This window comes from Melospiza melodia, chromosome Z (genome assembly GCF_035770615.1).
Source record: "Melospiza melodia melodia isolate bMelMel2 chromosome Z, bMelMel2.pri, whole genome shotgun sequence".
NCBI classification, from domain to species: domain Eukaryota; kingdom Metazoa; phylum Chordata; class Aves; order Passeriformes; family Passerellidae; genus Melospiza; species Melospiza melodia.
In genome coordinates this window covers 29,276,089-29,288,839 of record NC_086226.1, presented here as the reverse complement: position 1 = coordinate 29,288,839, position 12,751 = coordinate 29,276,089, and the positions used below count along the sequence as shown (strand labels likewise).

The following is a 12,751-nucleotide window of genomic DNA, read 5'->3' as shown; positions in this document are numbered from 1 at the left end:
AAAATCTGTTGAAAATTCTCCTAAAAAATAAAGAGACATATCAGTTTCCTGGCATGTCTAGGTCTCAGGTGTCTGTTATGTAACAGATTTAATTTCCTTCAGTATGAGCTCAAAAGCAGACCAAGGACAGTAGTGGGACCATAATTTGTAGCATTGTGATGGGAAGCTATAGAAAGTTGTAAGCATAAGCTCATTGACTTTGCTTTTATTCCCACTAAGCCTTCTGCAGACTTGTTTCTTCCAGTGTCAAGGGGGAGTTCACCTATGTTTTCTCACAAATTACCACATGATGTGGGATGATCTGCTTTCTCAGACTGATTGCAGGAAGCTAATGTTTCATTAGTCAGCTAATTTTCATGTATTAAAGAAGCTTATATTATGCAAAATAAATACCAAATACTGTAGTGATAAAAAATTAAACCTGTCAAACAGCGTGCCAGTTTACTAGATGCATTGGTTTTAATAACTGCATCTGCTTATCATGCTGACTCCTGGCAGCCTCTCTGCTGTGCCTGTTTCTCTGACATCACTGGTAGAGTTTCTCTTCTGCTTCTGCATGTTACCTACTCTAATAGCCGTGATTAGAAAAGATAAGGAAGCACTCGCTCAATACAGTTATGCCAGAGTGTTTAAGTAGTATACTAATCACAGAAATGGATTTGGACTACATCTTGCTTCTCTGTGGCCTGAGGGCATGGTTTCTATGGCAGTTAAAGCACTGATTGTGTAGCAATTAATAATGATTAGTCAGAAAGAAGAATTTGTACTGCTAAATTACATCTAGACAGAGTCAGTTCCAAGAGATCCACTTGCATCTCAAAGTTAATTGATTATAAAAGCTGGTTAAATTCTTACCAATTCCACCATCTTGGTGAAATAGATATTCTGAGTTAAACTGAAAAATTTATATTGCAAAACTAAAATTCTGTAGTGTTTACTTCTTGTCCCATCACCCATATTTGCATTTCTTCTGCAATAAAATAATATCATGCTCCAAACATTTCCACAGAATTCACAGAATGTCTAAGTTGGAAGAGACCTTAAAGAACCTTTAGTTCAGCCCACGCCCCAACACCTCAAGTAAACCTCAAGTAACCCATGCCACCGAGTGCCACATCCAGTCTTTTTTTAAACACATTCAGGGATGGTGGCTCCAGCACCTCCCTGGGCAGGCCATTCCAGAACTTTATCACCTCTTTCCGTGAAAATTTTTTTCCTAATATCCAACCTATATTTCCCCTGATGCAGCTTAAGACTGTGTCCTCTATTCTATCAGTTGCTGCCTGGAGAAAGAGACCAACCCCGCCTGACTACAGCCACCTTTCAGGGAGCTGTAGATGGTGATAAGGTCACCCCTGAGTCTCCTTTTCTCCAGGCTGAACACCCCCAGCTCCCTCAGTCGTTCCTCACAGGGTTTGTGTTCCAAGCCCCTCACCAGCCTCATTGCCCTCCTTTAGATGGGTTTGAGCATCTCAACTACCTTCCCAAACTGAGGGGCCAGAACTGGACACAGCACTCAAGGTGTGTCCTCACCTGTGCCGAGTACAGGGGGAGAATGACCTCCCTGGTGCTGCTGGCCACACTGTCCCTGATACAGGCCAGGATGCCTCTTTTCTCCCTTTTCTCCCTTTTCCTCTCAGATGAGGTAGTCTGCAACAGGCACATGTTTTTTGTCTGGTAATAGGCCCCTGAGCAAATCTCAAAGGAAAGAAACTTGCCTGTGGCTAAATGTCATATAGTTTGAAGTTTTTCTTTGAACCAGAGAATTATTTCCCATTCATACAACTACGCTGATGCATATGTAATTAAATATACTAAACTGTAAATGACAGTAAAGTGTTCCCAATAGAGATTGCCATCTATAAATTGTAGTGTTTTAAAAATCATGGCAGGTGTAAAGAGCACTCAACTCTTCTTTAATACTTCATTTTAAAATAGAAAATATACCTTTTATAATGTTATTTTTCATTCAGACTGAACAGCCCTCATAATCTGCTGATCTCACTCCCCATATGATAAGTCAGAAAAAATATTTCACCCTAAGTAGTAAAGGGTAATAGTGCAAGTCATTATGTTTGACAAAATTATTATTTATCTTAATGGAAACTAGTATAGATGAAGCTTTTTTCAGTTTCTTGTAACACTAAGCCTTGGAAATTTACATTTTCTTTGATGGATAAAAAGAGGCTCAAACTTTTCCAAACCAAGGTAGCTTCTTGCTGACACCAACAGACAGGCAGCAGAGCAACTTGAGTCCTTGCTTTTGATAACCAACATGTTTTCTGAACAGAGATACTAGGACAGATTAAACACTGCCAGGTAATCTATGAACAAAGTGTCGTTCCAAGAAAGGGAACACGTGCAGGCAGTTTGTATGCAGGCTGGCCAACGTGTTTGAGATGGGCTTTAATGTGAAGGACTTTGGAGATGGGATCCAAAATGGCAATGCTCACACCATTCCATCCAGTTAGGACATAGACTAGGCCAACCAGAGCAGTGACAAATGTTCCATAGCTGCCTTCAAGGGTAATAACCAAAAGGTCAGCCACCTCAAGGAGGTGGGTGTGTGTGGTTGTGATAATTCACCAGCACTCTTCTTAGGAGACCTGCATGCCCAGCTACCTCCCTGGAATGTTTGCAGACCAATGCATGCAGCATAGGGAATAAAAAAACCTTCTGATATGTAATGCTTGGCTGGGTAGAAGAGAGAGGAGCTGTGGATGTTGTCTACCTAGATTTCTGCAAGGCCTTTTAACACTATCTCCCATAACACCCTCACAAGAAGCTCAGGAAGCATGGGCTGATGAGTAGACAATGAGGTGGGTTGAGAATTGACTGTCAGAGCTCAGAGGTTGTGATCAGCAGTGCAGAGTGCAGTTGGAGCCTGCAGTCAGCCTGCAGTCAGCCGTGTTCCCCAGGGCTCAGTACTGGGTCCATCTTGTTCAGCTTATTGATCAGTGACCTGGATGAAGGGACATGGGATGAAGGGACAAGTTTGAGGATGGCACAGGGCTGGGAGGAGTGGTTGATACTCCAGGTGCTGTGTGAGACCTGGACAGGCTGGAGAGTTGTGTGGAGAGGAACGTAATGAAGTTCCCCAAAGGCAAATTTGCAGGGTCCTGCAGTAGGGGAAGAATAAACCTATGCACCAATACAGGCTGGGGACTAGCCTGCCCATCACAGGATGTTCCAGCAGCATGTAAATGGGTCAGATAAACTGGCAACACATCTTGGCCAGCTCTGGGTGCAATATGTCCTATGTTTCCATACACATCCATTAGTGAAAACACTGGTTATATAAGGCATTGTTTCTATTCTAAGGAAAGTGGCTTTATGCTTTATTCTATGAGAAATACTTGTTTTCTCCTAATAAAATCTATTTTCCCTTAAAAAAATTACCTGCAAAAAGCCACATTGTGTCCAGACAGATCAAAGACAATACATTTATTAAACTTTGAGAAAAACAAACAAAACACTAACATAGAGAAAGTTAAATAGAAACTGAAAGACACATCTTCTGACCGGCATATCATGGCTTGTGTGACCAGTAAAGTACCAAAATGACATTCTGAGTTTGACTGAGGTATTTAACTATTTTTGGCAATAGAAACAGAGTAAGAAACTTCTTTCAAACACACACATAGGCATTACTTGCATTAGTGTCTACCATCTATGAAGTTTTATATGAAACTAAATAATGCAGCTGTTAGAAAATTGTAGCAGCAAATTAGCAGAATATCTAATGCACATTTACCATAAAGTACGTGCTAAACTTAAAAATCCCACCCAGTAGTTGGGCCCAGTTGTGTAGCACTTGGTCACAAAAAGAGCATCAGTGAGTTCAGTTGGAGACATCATAAGCAAGACCTGAATTTGTTGCACATCATACACTTCTCTTCAGGTCAGAGTAAAGAAATGAATGTTCCTATTTGCCCTCTAAGAAAGAACCCTGCTGTGATGAAACCTCGGCTTAGGAAGGTAACTCCTGAAACAATAAGAGTTAATTGCAAAGCTCTGTCAGGCTCTTAACATGTGCAAGAACAAAGAGAGCTTCCCCACTGAGTTTCAGTTTTCTCTCCTTTCCTTCTGAAAGTGTGCCTAACACGGTCAGAGGAGATGCTGTTAGGCTGCAAAAACGAAAACCACGTTTGAACAATACTGCACTTGATCCCCTTGTTCCACTGAAGTATTTTAATCCTGTTATATATTTAAAAATTAACTGCTGGCTAACTTCTGAAGTCCTTAATTTATTTTTTTTTAAATAAAGACTTTATGTGGCACTGACTAATAAATGATACCTTTGGCTCACGAAGGGCTTCAGAAGTTGGTCAAATATGAAGATACTATGCTGCTAAGTTATCAGAGCTTATTCACGTGTTCTCAAAAATATTCAGTGAAAATTCAGTTGCACAGTGCTTAATACTGTGCTCAACAAGATTTTGTTTATAAAAAGTGTATTATTATTATCATTAGCTAGATTCTGATGAGGAACAGAATAATTTGCCCAAGTATGCTGTATATTTAAAAATTTTACATAGAACTTTAAATTGCATGTATATTTCTATAACAGTTCCCATAAGAAAGTAATAGAATCAGTTACTTTTAAGTTTCTACAATATTCCAAAAATTTATATAGGTTTCTTTGGAGGTATAAAATGGCTCTGTAAAAACCTATTTTTATTTTAGCTGTGAACAAAATTTTAAAAAACAGAAAACTCCTTTTTAGGACTGCAGCAATTACATTACTTAAATGGGTCACCATAATTGAACAACAATATTTGGTGTAATAGAAAAAACTTATGGTTTTACAACCAAAGTATTAAAATATATTTTACCAATTTATAGAAATCAAAATAGATGTGTTATTTAGTCAAGCTACTTTTGTGTTTTCACCTATATGATCAGTTCCCAACTATTGATATAAAGATCTCTGCCAACAGCAGTTTTTTCCTAAATTCTTACACTTTAAACCACCTGATTTTTAGCTTCATCAAAATGCACAATTTACTGTACATTAAACAGTAATTTCAATGTTTAATTTCACAAAAATCAACACCCACAAGAACAAGACAAAACAGCCTCAAGACAAATTCATAGATAATATTTACAGAACACAATAGGAATATTTTGATGTATATTTTACGCTGCAACATTTCAGATAAAATTATAGGAACCACAAAAAACTTTTAGACTTCATTTTGGTTTCAGCATACAAGCCCAAAACTGACTCTGCTGTGAAACACTACACACACTTAGTGAAAAACAGAGCTATGGCATGATTTTATTCAGCTGGTCTGTGCTCACATAGCCACAAGACGTGTTGAATTCCTTGTCTGGCACTGGCAGCGCGGTGGCATTGAGCACAAGGCCTTGTGGAGACTGAACGATGTGGATCGATGTATAGTCTGCCACAGGCATCTCTGAACTTGGGGCTGCTGCTGTTGAAGCTCCAAAATTGGCAACAGTAGTGGTAAGGCTCTCTGTGGTGAAGTAACCATCTTCATTATAGCCTTGTTCCTGAACACGTGGCTCATTCTCTTCGTGAGAAGTCACAGCAATGCATTTTTTCACATCTGCCTCACAGAAATAGGTGTTGTCCATGGTGAAGCTTGGTTCTGTGCAGCCTTCATGCTGTGCTCTCCCCAGCTTGGATTTCTGCCCTGGTGAAAGTACAACCCTGCCTGCTGGAGTAATATCACTCACTTGAGCGTAAAAGTCAGTACTTGCCAGTGAATTCTGGTTGCTTATCTGGGTATGGACTGACGGACGGGGTGACTCAACGCTGTCTCCAAAGGGTGCCCACAGGTGGCTGTTTTCAGACTGAGTACTCCTATGCTGGCGTTGCAGGTCTGTGTTGGCAAGGCTTGGAAGTGACTCATCATTATCTTGCCTGTCAAGACACAAGAGATCCTCTTCTTTTTCAGTAGCCTTTTTGAACTGATCACTATCAGAGGTGGCATCACACGTGTCGCTTGCGCTGAAGTCTGTCTCTGGAATATCTGGTTCACAACAACTGGCCCGTCCAGAATCATCATCCTTCGCTCCCAAGGAGCTGTGAGATTTCAGATGATCTTCACTCAGGAGCCTGTCAGTGTCTGAGGCTCTGTTCTTTTCATCAGGGTCTTCGATGTCCAACTCAATAAACTCAACCCACAAGTCATCAATGTAGAGCTGTGTCTTGTAGTTGTCATGGCAGGCTAAGATGGAATTCACTTCATCTAGCTTTCCTTTCTACAAGGCAAATAAAAAAGAATTTTATAAAGGAAGTAATAGAAATGCTTGTCCTTTTTATAATGTTGACTTATGTAAAGATGACTTATGTAAAGATGTAGTTATGTAATAATTGCAAAGGGATTCAAAATTATTTTATGCAAACTAATTCTATGGCAACTCCCCAAATGTCAGAATTTTCTTCTACAAAATTTTTCTGCCTGGGACAACAGTTGTCATCTTCTACTACTATAAAGATTCCCACTGTAGATTTTAGAGTTCGATGTTACCTTCAAAAGATCTGGGTCAATCCCTTTAATCTTTGGAACCGGCACAGGAGGAAAAATAAGCATTTTTAACCTGAAAAAAAAAAAAAAGGCTTTTAATTGACAGTGGTCTTTTTTGAGGAAGTTAGAAAGAAGACAGGCTTACACTGCATTTATATTTAATTACTTGAAAACTTAAATGTTTGAAAATAAAATTTCAAATACTCCTAGGGAAAAGAATATTTTCTCTCATTGCAAATTAAGAAACAAGTTCTCTGCAAGCTTCCTTTTGGAAATCACTTAAATTTATGTGGGAATCCATTTTGGAGTCTGGTCTTTGACAATTCAATGCTGTATAGAAAGAGAGCAAATTTCTAGAGCTCTGTGAATATATTCCCTCTATACATACTTTCAATGAAACCTGATACAAACCTCAGTATGTGACCTTTCCAATTTTTTTTTTCAGAGATAGAGTAGCCTTGCATATGCCCAATAAATTTAAATAGGGGAACAGAAAACAGGAATTGGTGGAAAGAGTGAATTACTTTAGAACTAATAAATAAAACTGAAAAACATCTGCAAAAATTTAGGCTAGCATTTTGCCATCACTATGACAGTTCTGCTTCTTGAATTATTAGTGGAACAAATAATAAAATAATTTGTAATTAAGGCAGGGGGTTACCCTTGTAGAGAAAGGTCTAGTAACTTCCTTGGGCATTTGCAGGCTGTGGAAATACATACTATTCTAATCCTTCATAAAGTGCATTCCTAATTTTTAGGGGACAAAAAACCCCTCCAAACCAAACCACTCCCAGTTCTTATTTTCCCTTAATACAACAGTAGCTGTTCATGCCTGTCTCCTCCATGTTACCTCTCTGCTTCTTTTGCAAACAGATGAACAAAAGAAAAATTCAAAATTCTCTTTATACTGGGTTAATTGCCTATTTTAGAAAGTAAGGTGTGGAAAGTGGTTAATACAAATTCAGATATATTAGTTTTGCTGCCTTTTTAGAGACGTTGGTGAGGTCCAGAGAGGGTAGCAGATGTCTTAAAGAGTGCCTAGAGAGAAATCTAGGCACCTTTGGCTTAACCATGGCATGTCCAAATTCCTCAGATGTTTCTGGTTTTGAGCAGATCCTCAGTGTTCTGCCCAGAAAGCTTAGTGAGAGCCAGAAATACAGTAATTTTCCATCTAATCTCTGGAGAGGCAGTGTAAACTGGTTGGGTTCTCAGAGTTTGGACTTGTGCTTTACAGCTGAATCCACAAATCAGGTATTCTGACAGGACTGGGCATTGCTTCTAATGAAACAGACAAAGAATTTTACCACTCACTGCCTGGAGAAGACATTTGGGAGGGAGAACTGTGCTCTGCTCCTTTCTTAGCCTAGCATAATTCAAGCTTTCATCTCTCAACTCGAATGACCTAAACCTATGGCATCTGTCCTACAGAGACTCGCTCAGAGCCTGTGAGATCATAACTGAGGAAAATATTAATTGGCATCTTTCAGAATCAGAAGGTAACCAAGCATGGATATTTTGCATTATGGAAAACCTATGCAGGCTGCTTCTCTGCAAAAAATATTGCCATTTCACCACTAAATGGCAATGCTTGAAGGAAAGGGTGTACACCTGCAGTCCAGAAAAACTTTCCACATGAGATCCTCAGTGGAGGAAAGCTTCTTCCAGCATTCATGATTAGCATGGAAGATATTTATAAAATCTGACTTGAGATACGCTTCAGACTTGAGGATTTTCTCACTGAGAAAATTTCTCAGACTGAGCCACCTGTTGTTCAGTGTGCTCACCTTAGCTCCTGGTGCTACATGCACATTGCTCCATTCTGACACATCAAGCTTTTGTCATAAATTGTATCAGGAGCCTTGCTCTTCAATCTGGGATTGGGATGCTATTGCAGGGAATGGTTTCCTGAAATTAAACTCTGTCAAAGCACAGAGCTTGCCTAAATAAAAAATTACTGCCTAATGAATTTTTTTTTTTTAGATCTGCTCCAAATGCACCAAATTGTTGTAATTTCAGTATGTGAAATGAAATTTCACCATTTTTTGGTATGTGCAAAACTACTCAGTGTTCATTTTCAAAGTGTATACACAAGACCACTGACAACACCCATGTGTGCACTGGGTCTTGACCATGGTGTTGCTCCATAGTGTACAACAGTACTGATATGACATCCAAGTTGAAATCTGCCAAAACCTACCCCTGAAAACACATATTAGAAGATTAATTAATTTTAACACCTGTTATTTTTATTTATGTTTCATTCTTTCATTTTTGTATATGACACCATTTCATAATTTTTACAAACAATGCAATTCTGTGCTTAGTTTCATTTTATTCCTGTTATCTACAGAAACTGCACTTTATCCACAGAGACCAAATATTGCCCTATGAATCAAACTCTTTCCCTTGGCTTCAAGAAGTAGAGTTTAGTGGAATGGTCTAAGAACAAAATCAAATATATAGACATAGGTTTGTATTAAATTTTTGAACGGCATGTGAATAAAAAATAATATGTTCAAAATTTGAACTAAAAAAGAGTTCAAAGCGTAAGTAAATCAATCATGTCAATTCTGCAGAATAAAATGTACTGCAGTGAGAGGAAGATCAAGATAATCAGATTCCCCATGCTGAAGGCCCCATACATACTAATCTCAGTTATATGTAATTTATAAGAATAGACAAAAATGCTCAAAATGGTTCCTTGTCCCCCATATTTGAAATAATCGAAAGATCTTATTTTTTCCTTTTTTTTTTAAGCTACAGGTACATAAAATCCAACAAATAAAAAGTCTCTACCTTGGTTGTTTAGACAGCATGATTGAGATCACTGTTACAGCCAGCCCACACACTCCAAAGACAACAACTAAGAACCATGGAAACTCAACTTCTGAAAGAACAAAACATGAACATATAAGCAGGAATGTCACATCTTTGACTTTAGCCTTGTCTTCCACCACTTGAGGATTCCAAAATGGTAAAAACTGATGAAAATGTCTGTTACTCAAATGTAAAAGTTCTATGTTCAGCAGAAATAAAAATGTGCTTTTGTCCTAGTTCTGGCCAGCACTTGGATGTTCCTGGATACCATCTCATGTCACAGCCAGGGGCGGACAAAGGGACTCACTGCCTTCCAAGAAGAAGGGTGTAACTTCTGGTTGAAAAATGTGGTGGCATTGTCTGACATTGCTTGTTGTCTCTGCAGTGAGCATCTCTCACTCAGAGGGCGTGAACCACACTCTCTTTTGTATACTTTTGCGATTAATATTGTGGTATTAATATTATATTAATATTGTGGTATTGTGGTATATTATTATGCTTTTACTGTTTGTTTTCTTATCTCATTGCTGTTTCCAGTAAACTGCTTGTATCTTGACCTGTGATCTTCACTTTTTGTGTTATCAGTTTCAACTCCTTCCCACTGGAGCAGAAAGGGGAAGAGGGACTGAGTGAGCAGGATGTGGTTTGGGAGAGCCTCAGTCACGGCACTGAATTGGGAAGTATCATTCCTAATCCATGGCAGCTTTTGTTCTCAGCAGTTTCCATGCATTTATGAGACCACTGGGACTCCTTGCTAAACCAGACTGATTTCAAAAATCTAAACAATATCTTAATAAAGATAATGTCTATAGCAAAACCAGCCATGAGGAACATGCTTGGAACATGGTATCAAGTAGTCCTGAGGGCATATAATGCCACAGACCATGCTAATACTTGTTCATTCACGCTGAAAGAACATGACTAATAGCACATAAAATCACAAGCAAACTCTTTTTCTCTCACAAAAACTAAGGTATGGTGGTGTCAAAAAACATACCACTTCTCTTTCTAAAGGTTGAACATTAATTATTTTGTGGACCAACTGAATCAACTGAAAAAAAGTCCCTTTTATTTACCTTTGCAGGTGGCTACAAAGAATTTAGAAATTATTGAAATAAGCAATTTAGTAGAAATTATGAACAATGCTGATAAATGAAATGTTTTATCTCTTAAACACTAGCAATTCCATTATTCTTAATATTACACTGTAAACTACAAAGCATAGAGAAATTTTTTCTAGCTTTAGTCTTAGATTTTTCTAATCTTTTTATAATTTAAAATTTCCTACAGAAATGTCACTCTTATTTTTTTGGGCCAAGGAACACTGGACAGAGAGCTTTAAAACTCTTATTTACCTTCTGTACAATGATCACATCCAATGCCTATTTGAGAAAATGATACATAGAGGATTTCACTGAACTCCCCAAATTTTTCAGAAGTTCGTTGTCTTGATCGGATTCGTATCTCATAATCTCTTGCTGTCTTCAGAGAGTACAGTGGAACCATTGTTGAGAGCCTGGGTTTTAACTGTAAAGACAGAAGAACTGTGATTTATTTGTTTGAGTTGTACTGGAAATTTTACAATGTTGCTTATTTCTGAAGGCATTTTTGCTACTGGGCATTTTAAGGATAGCACAAGAACAGTTCAGAGAACATTCACACCATTTACTGTCAACTTAGTAGTCATCAGGCATTTCTGTGATTCAGGGGACCAGAAGCAGACAATCCAAGCTCTGAAGATACAGTCAGTGAAGAAAGGCAGCTTCCCCCAGTTACATACCATAAGTAGGTGGTGTGAACATCTTTCACTGATCTTTCAGGTTGTAAATACTTTTTACTGTTATAACACAACATTACTGATTACAGAATGCCAAAAATGCTGTTAAAATAACACAGGAGTTCTAAATTACTGCAATCTCCACTACAGGTTTAATGCTTATAACCAAACATTTTGCATGCTATAAATGTTTTTATTTGGTGAACAATCAAAATCTCCAGCTATATACAAAATGTGATAATGGAGACTGTGTGGCAGCTGGCATCAGATTGTGGTCTTTGAAACTTCTATATTAGCTGAAACATTACTTAGATACTGCTGAATATGAAAATTTTTAGGAAATCACACTGGAGGTCATAATAAGTAAAATTTCTGCCTTTTTCTATTATACCTCTATATGCATTTTCATTCCAATAACCCTACAAAAGTATACAAAATAAGGAAAATGTGCTCAAAATAGAAATCAAAGTGGCAGATATTATATTCTACTTTTACTTTAGAATCAAATATGATACCAGAAAAAAAGCATCATGGCTAGAACTTAAAATATCTGGACAACAGCTGCCTTTGGGAATTTGAAGGAAGCTTCAACAACACAGTCTCATAATCTCTATAGCTGCATAACCTCAACTTGAGACAATATTTGTTGGTAGGTATGATCTCTGGAGTTGTCTGATCCCTGGTGACTCCGGACTCCAATGTTCTTACAACCAACCAGTCAGATTTTGGAGGAGACAGACTGCTCTTCTCTCCTAGTAGTTGAGCATTGTGGAGAACCATAGCTGTACATCACCAATGTTTTTAATATGTGTAGAATATCCATTTGGAAATCATTGGGAAGGATATTTCATATATACCTATTTCATGGTATTAAGCCGCAAAGAAATAGTTCACTGAAGTTTTACGGGTAAGTTTACATGCATCCCAAATAATGGTCTTACTTGGAAAAAGCCAAGAAGAATAAATCAGAGCCTTTATGAAAGACTCCTGGATGGAGCAGGATGTATGGAGTGGAGAAAGTTCAGCAAGAAGTGAAAGGATGAACAAACAGCATTTGTCATAGATTAATTCAAGTAAAAGTCATATGAGAGAGACTTCATAAAAGGTAATCAAAATTTTATCTCTGTCTCATGAACACCCATTATGTCAGGGTGGATTTTATTAATTTAGAACATTTCTCAGAAAATAATTTTGGTCCTCTTATCACTATAACTTACTGTTTTAACACTTACTAATTAATGTTTAATCTTCTTTCAATTTAGAAATTATTTACTTTCAACTAGTAAATATATTGAGAAAATAATAAAGGCTGTGCATGAAAAAGCAATGAATCATCCCAAAAAATCTAGAAAAGTTACAAGCAAATCTTAGTAAGGAGGGACTTAGTACCATAAAAGGTACTATAAATTAATTTTTTTATTAGTTACATGTACAAAGCATTATGGTGTATTTAAGCAGTCAAGGATTATCCTTTGTGTAAAAAACTAGTAATAAGTAGACATGATAACTTGACCATGTATAAGCAGACATTTACGTCTTAATGTGCTTCAACATTGATTAGAGAAGGCATTTGTAGCAAGGAATCCAAAGAGTGAAATTGTAGCATTGCTCCAATGCTGTCATTCAGAATTTGCTTTTGTCCTAGGCCAGACCAGGATTT

The 12,751-nt window shown here is 37.8% G+C and overlaps 1 protein-coding gene across 3 annotated transcripts in view; it reads right to left on the bottom strand.

Moving 5' to 3' along the window:
• Positions 1 to 3,429: 3,429 nt before the first annotated feature.
• The window catches only part of GHR (growth hormone receptor), a 149,180-nt gene continuing 139,858 nt past the window's right edge, over positions 3,430 to 12,751 (bottom strand). For all 3 annotated transcript variants that reach the window (XM_063181418.1, XM_063181417.1, XM_063181416.1), the window contains 4 exons: positions 10,670 to 10,841; positions 9,294 to 9,384; positions 6,501 to 6,570; positions 3,430 to 6,231 (listed from right to left, as the gene is read on the bottom strand). In XM_063181418.1, the coding sequence (XP_063037488.1) occupies positions 5,269 to 6,231; positions 6,501 to 6,570; positions 9,294 to 9,384; positions 10,670 to 10,841 (1,296 nt within the window). In that variant the 3' untranslated portion in view covers positions 3,430 to 5,268. The remainder of the gene's footprint in view (positions 6,232 to 6,500; positions 6,571 to 9,293; positions 9,385 to 10,669; positions 10,842 to 12,751) is intronic.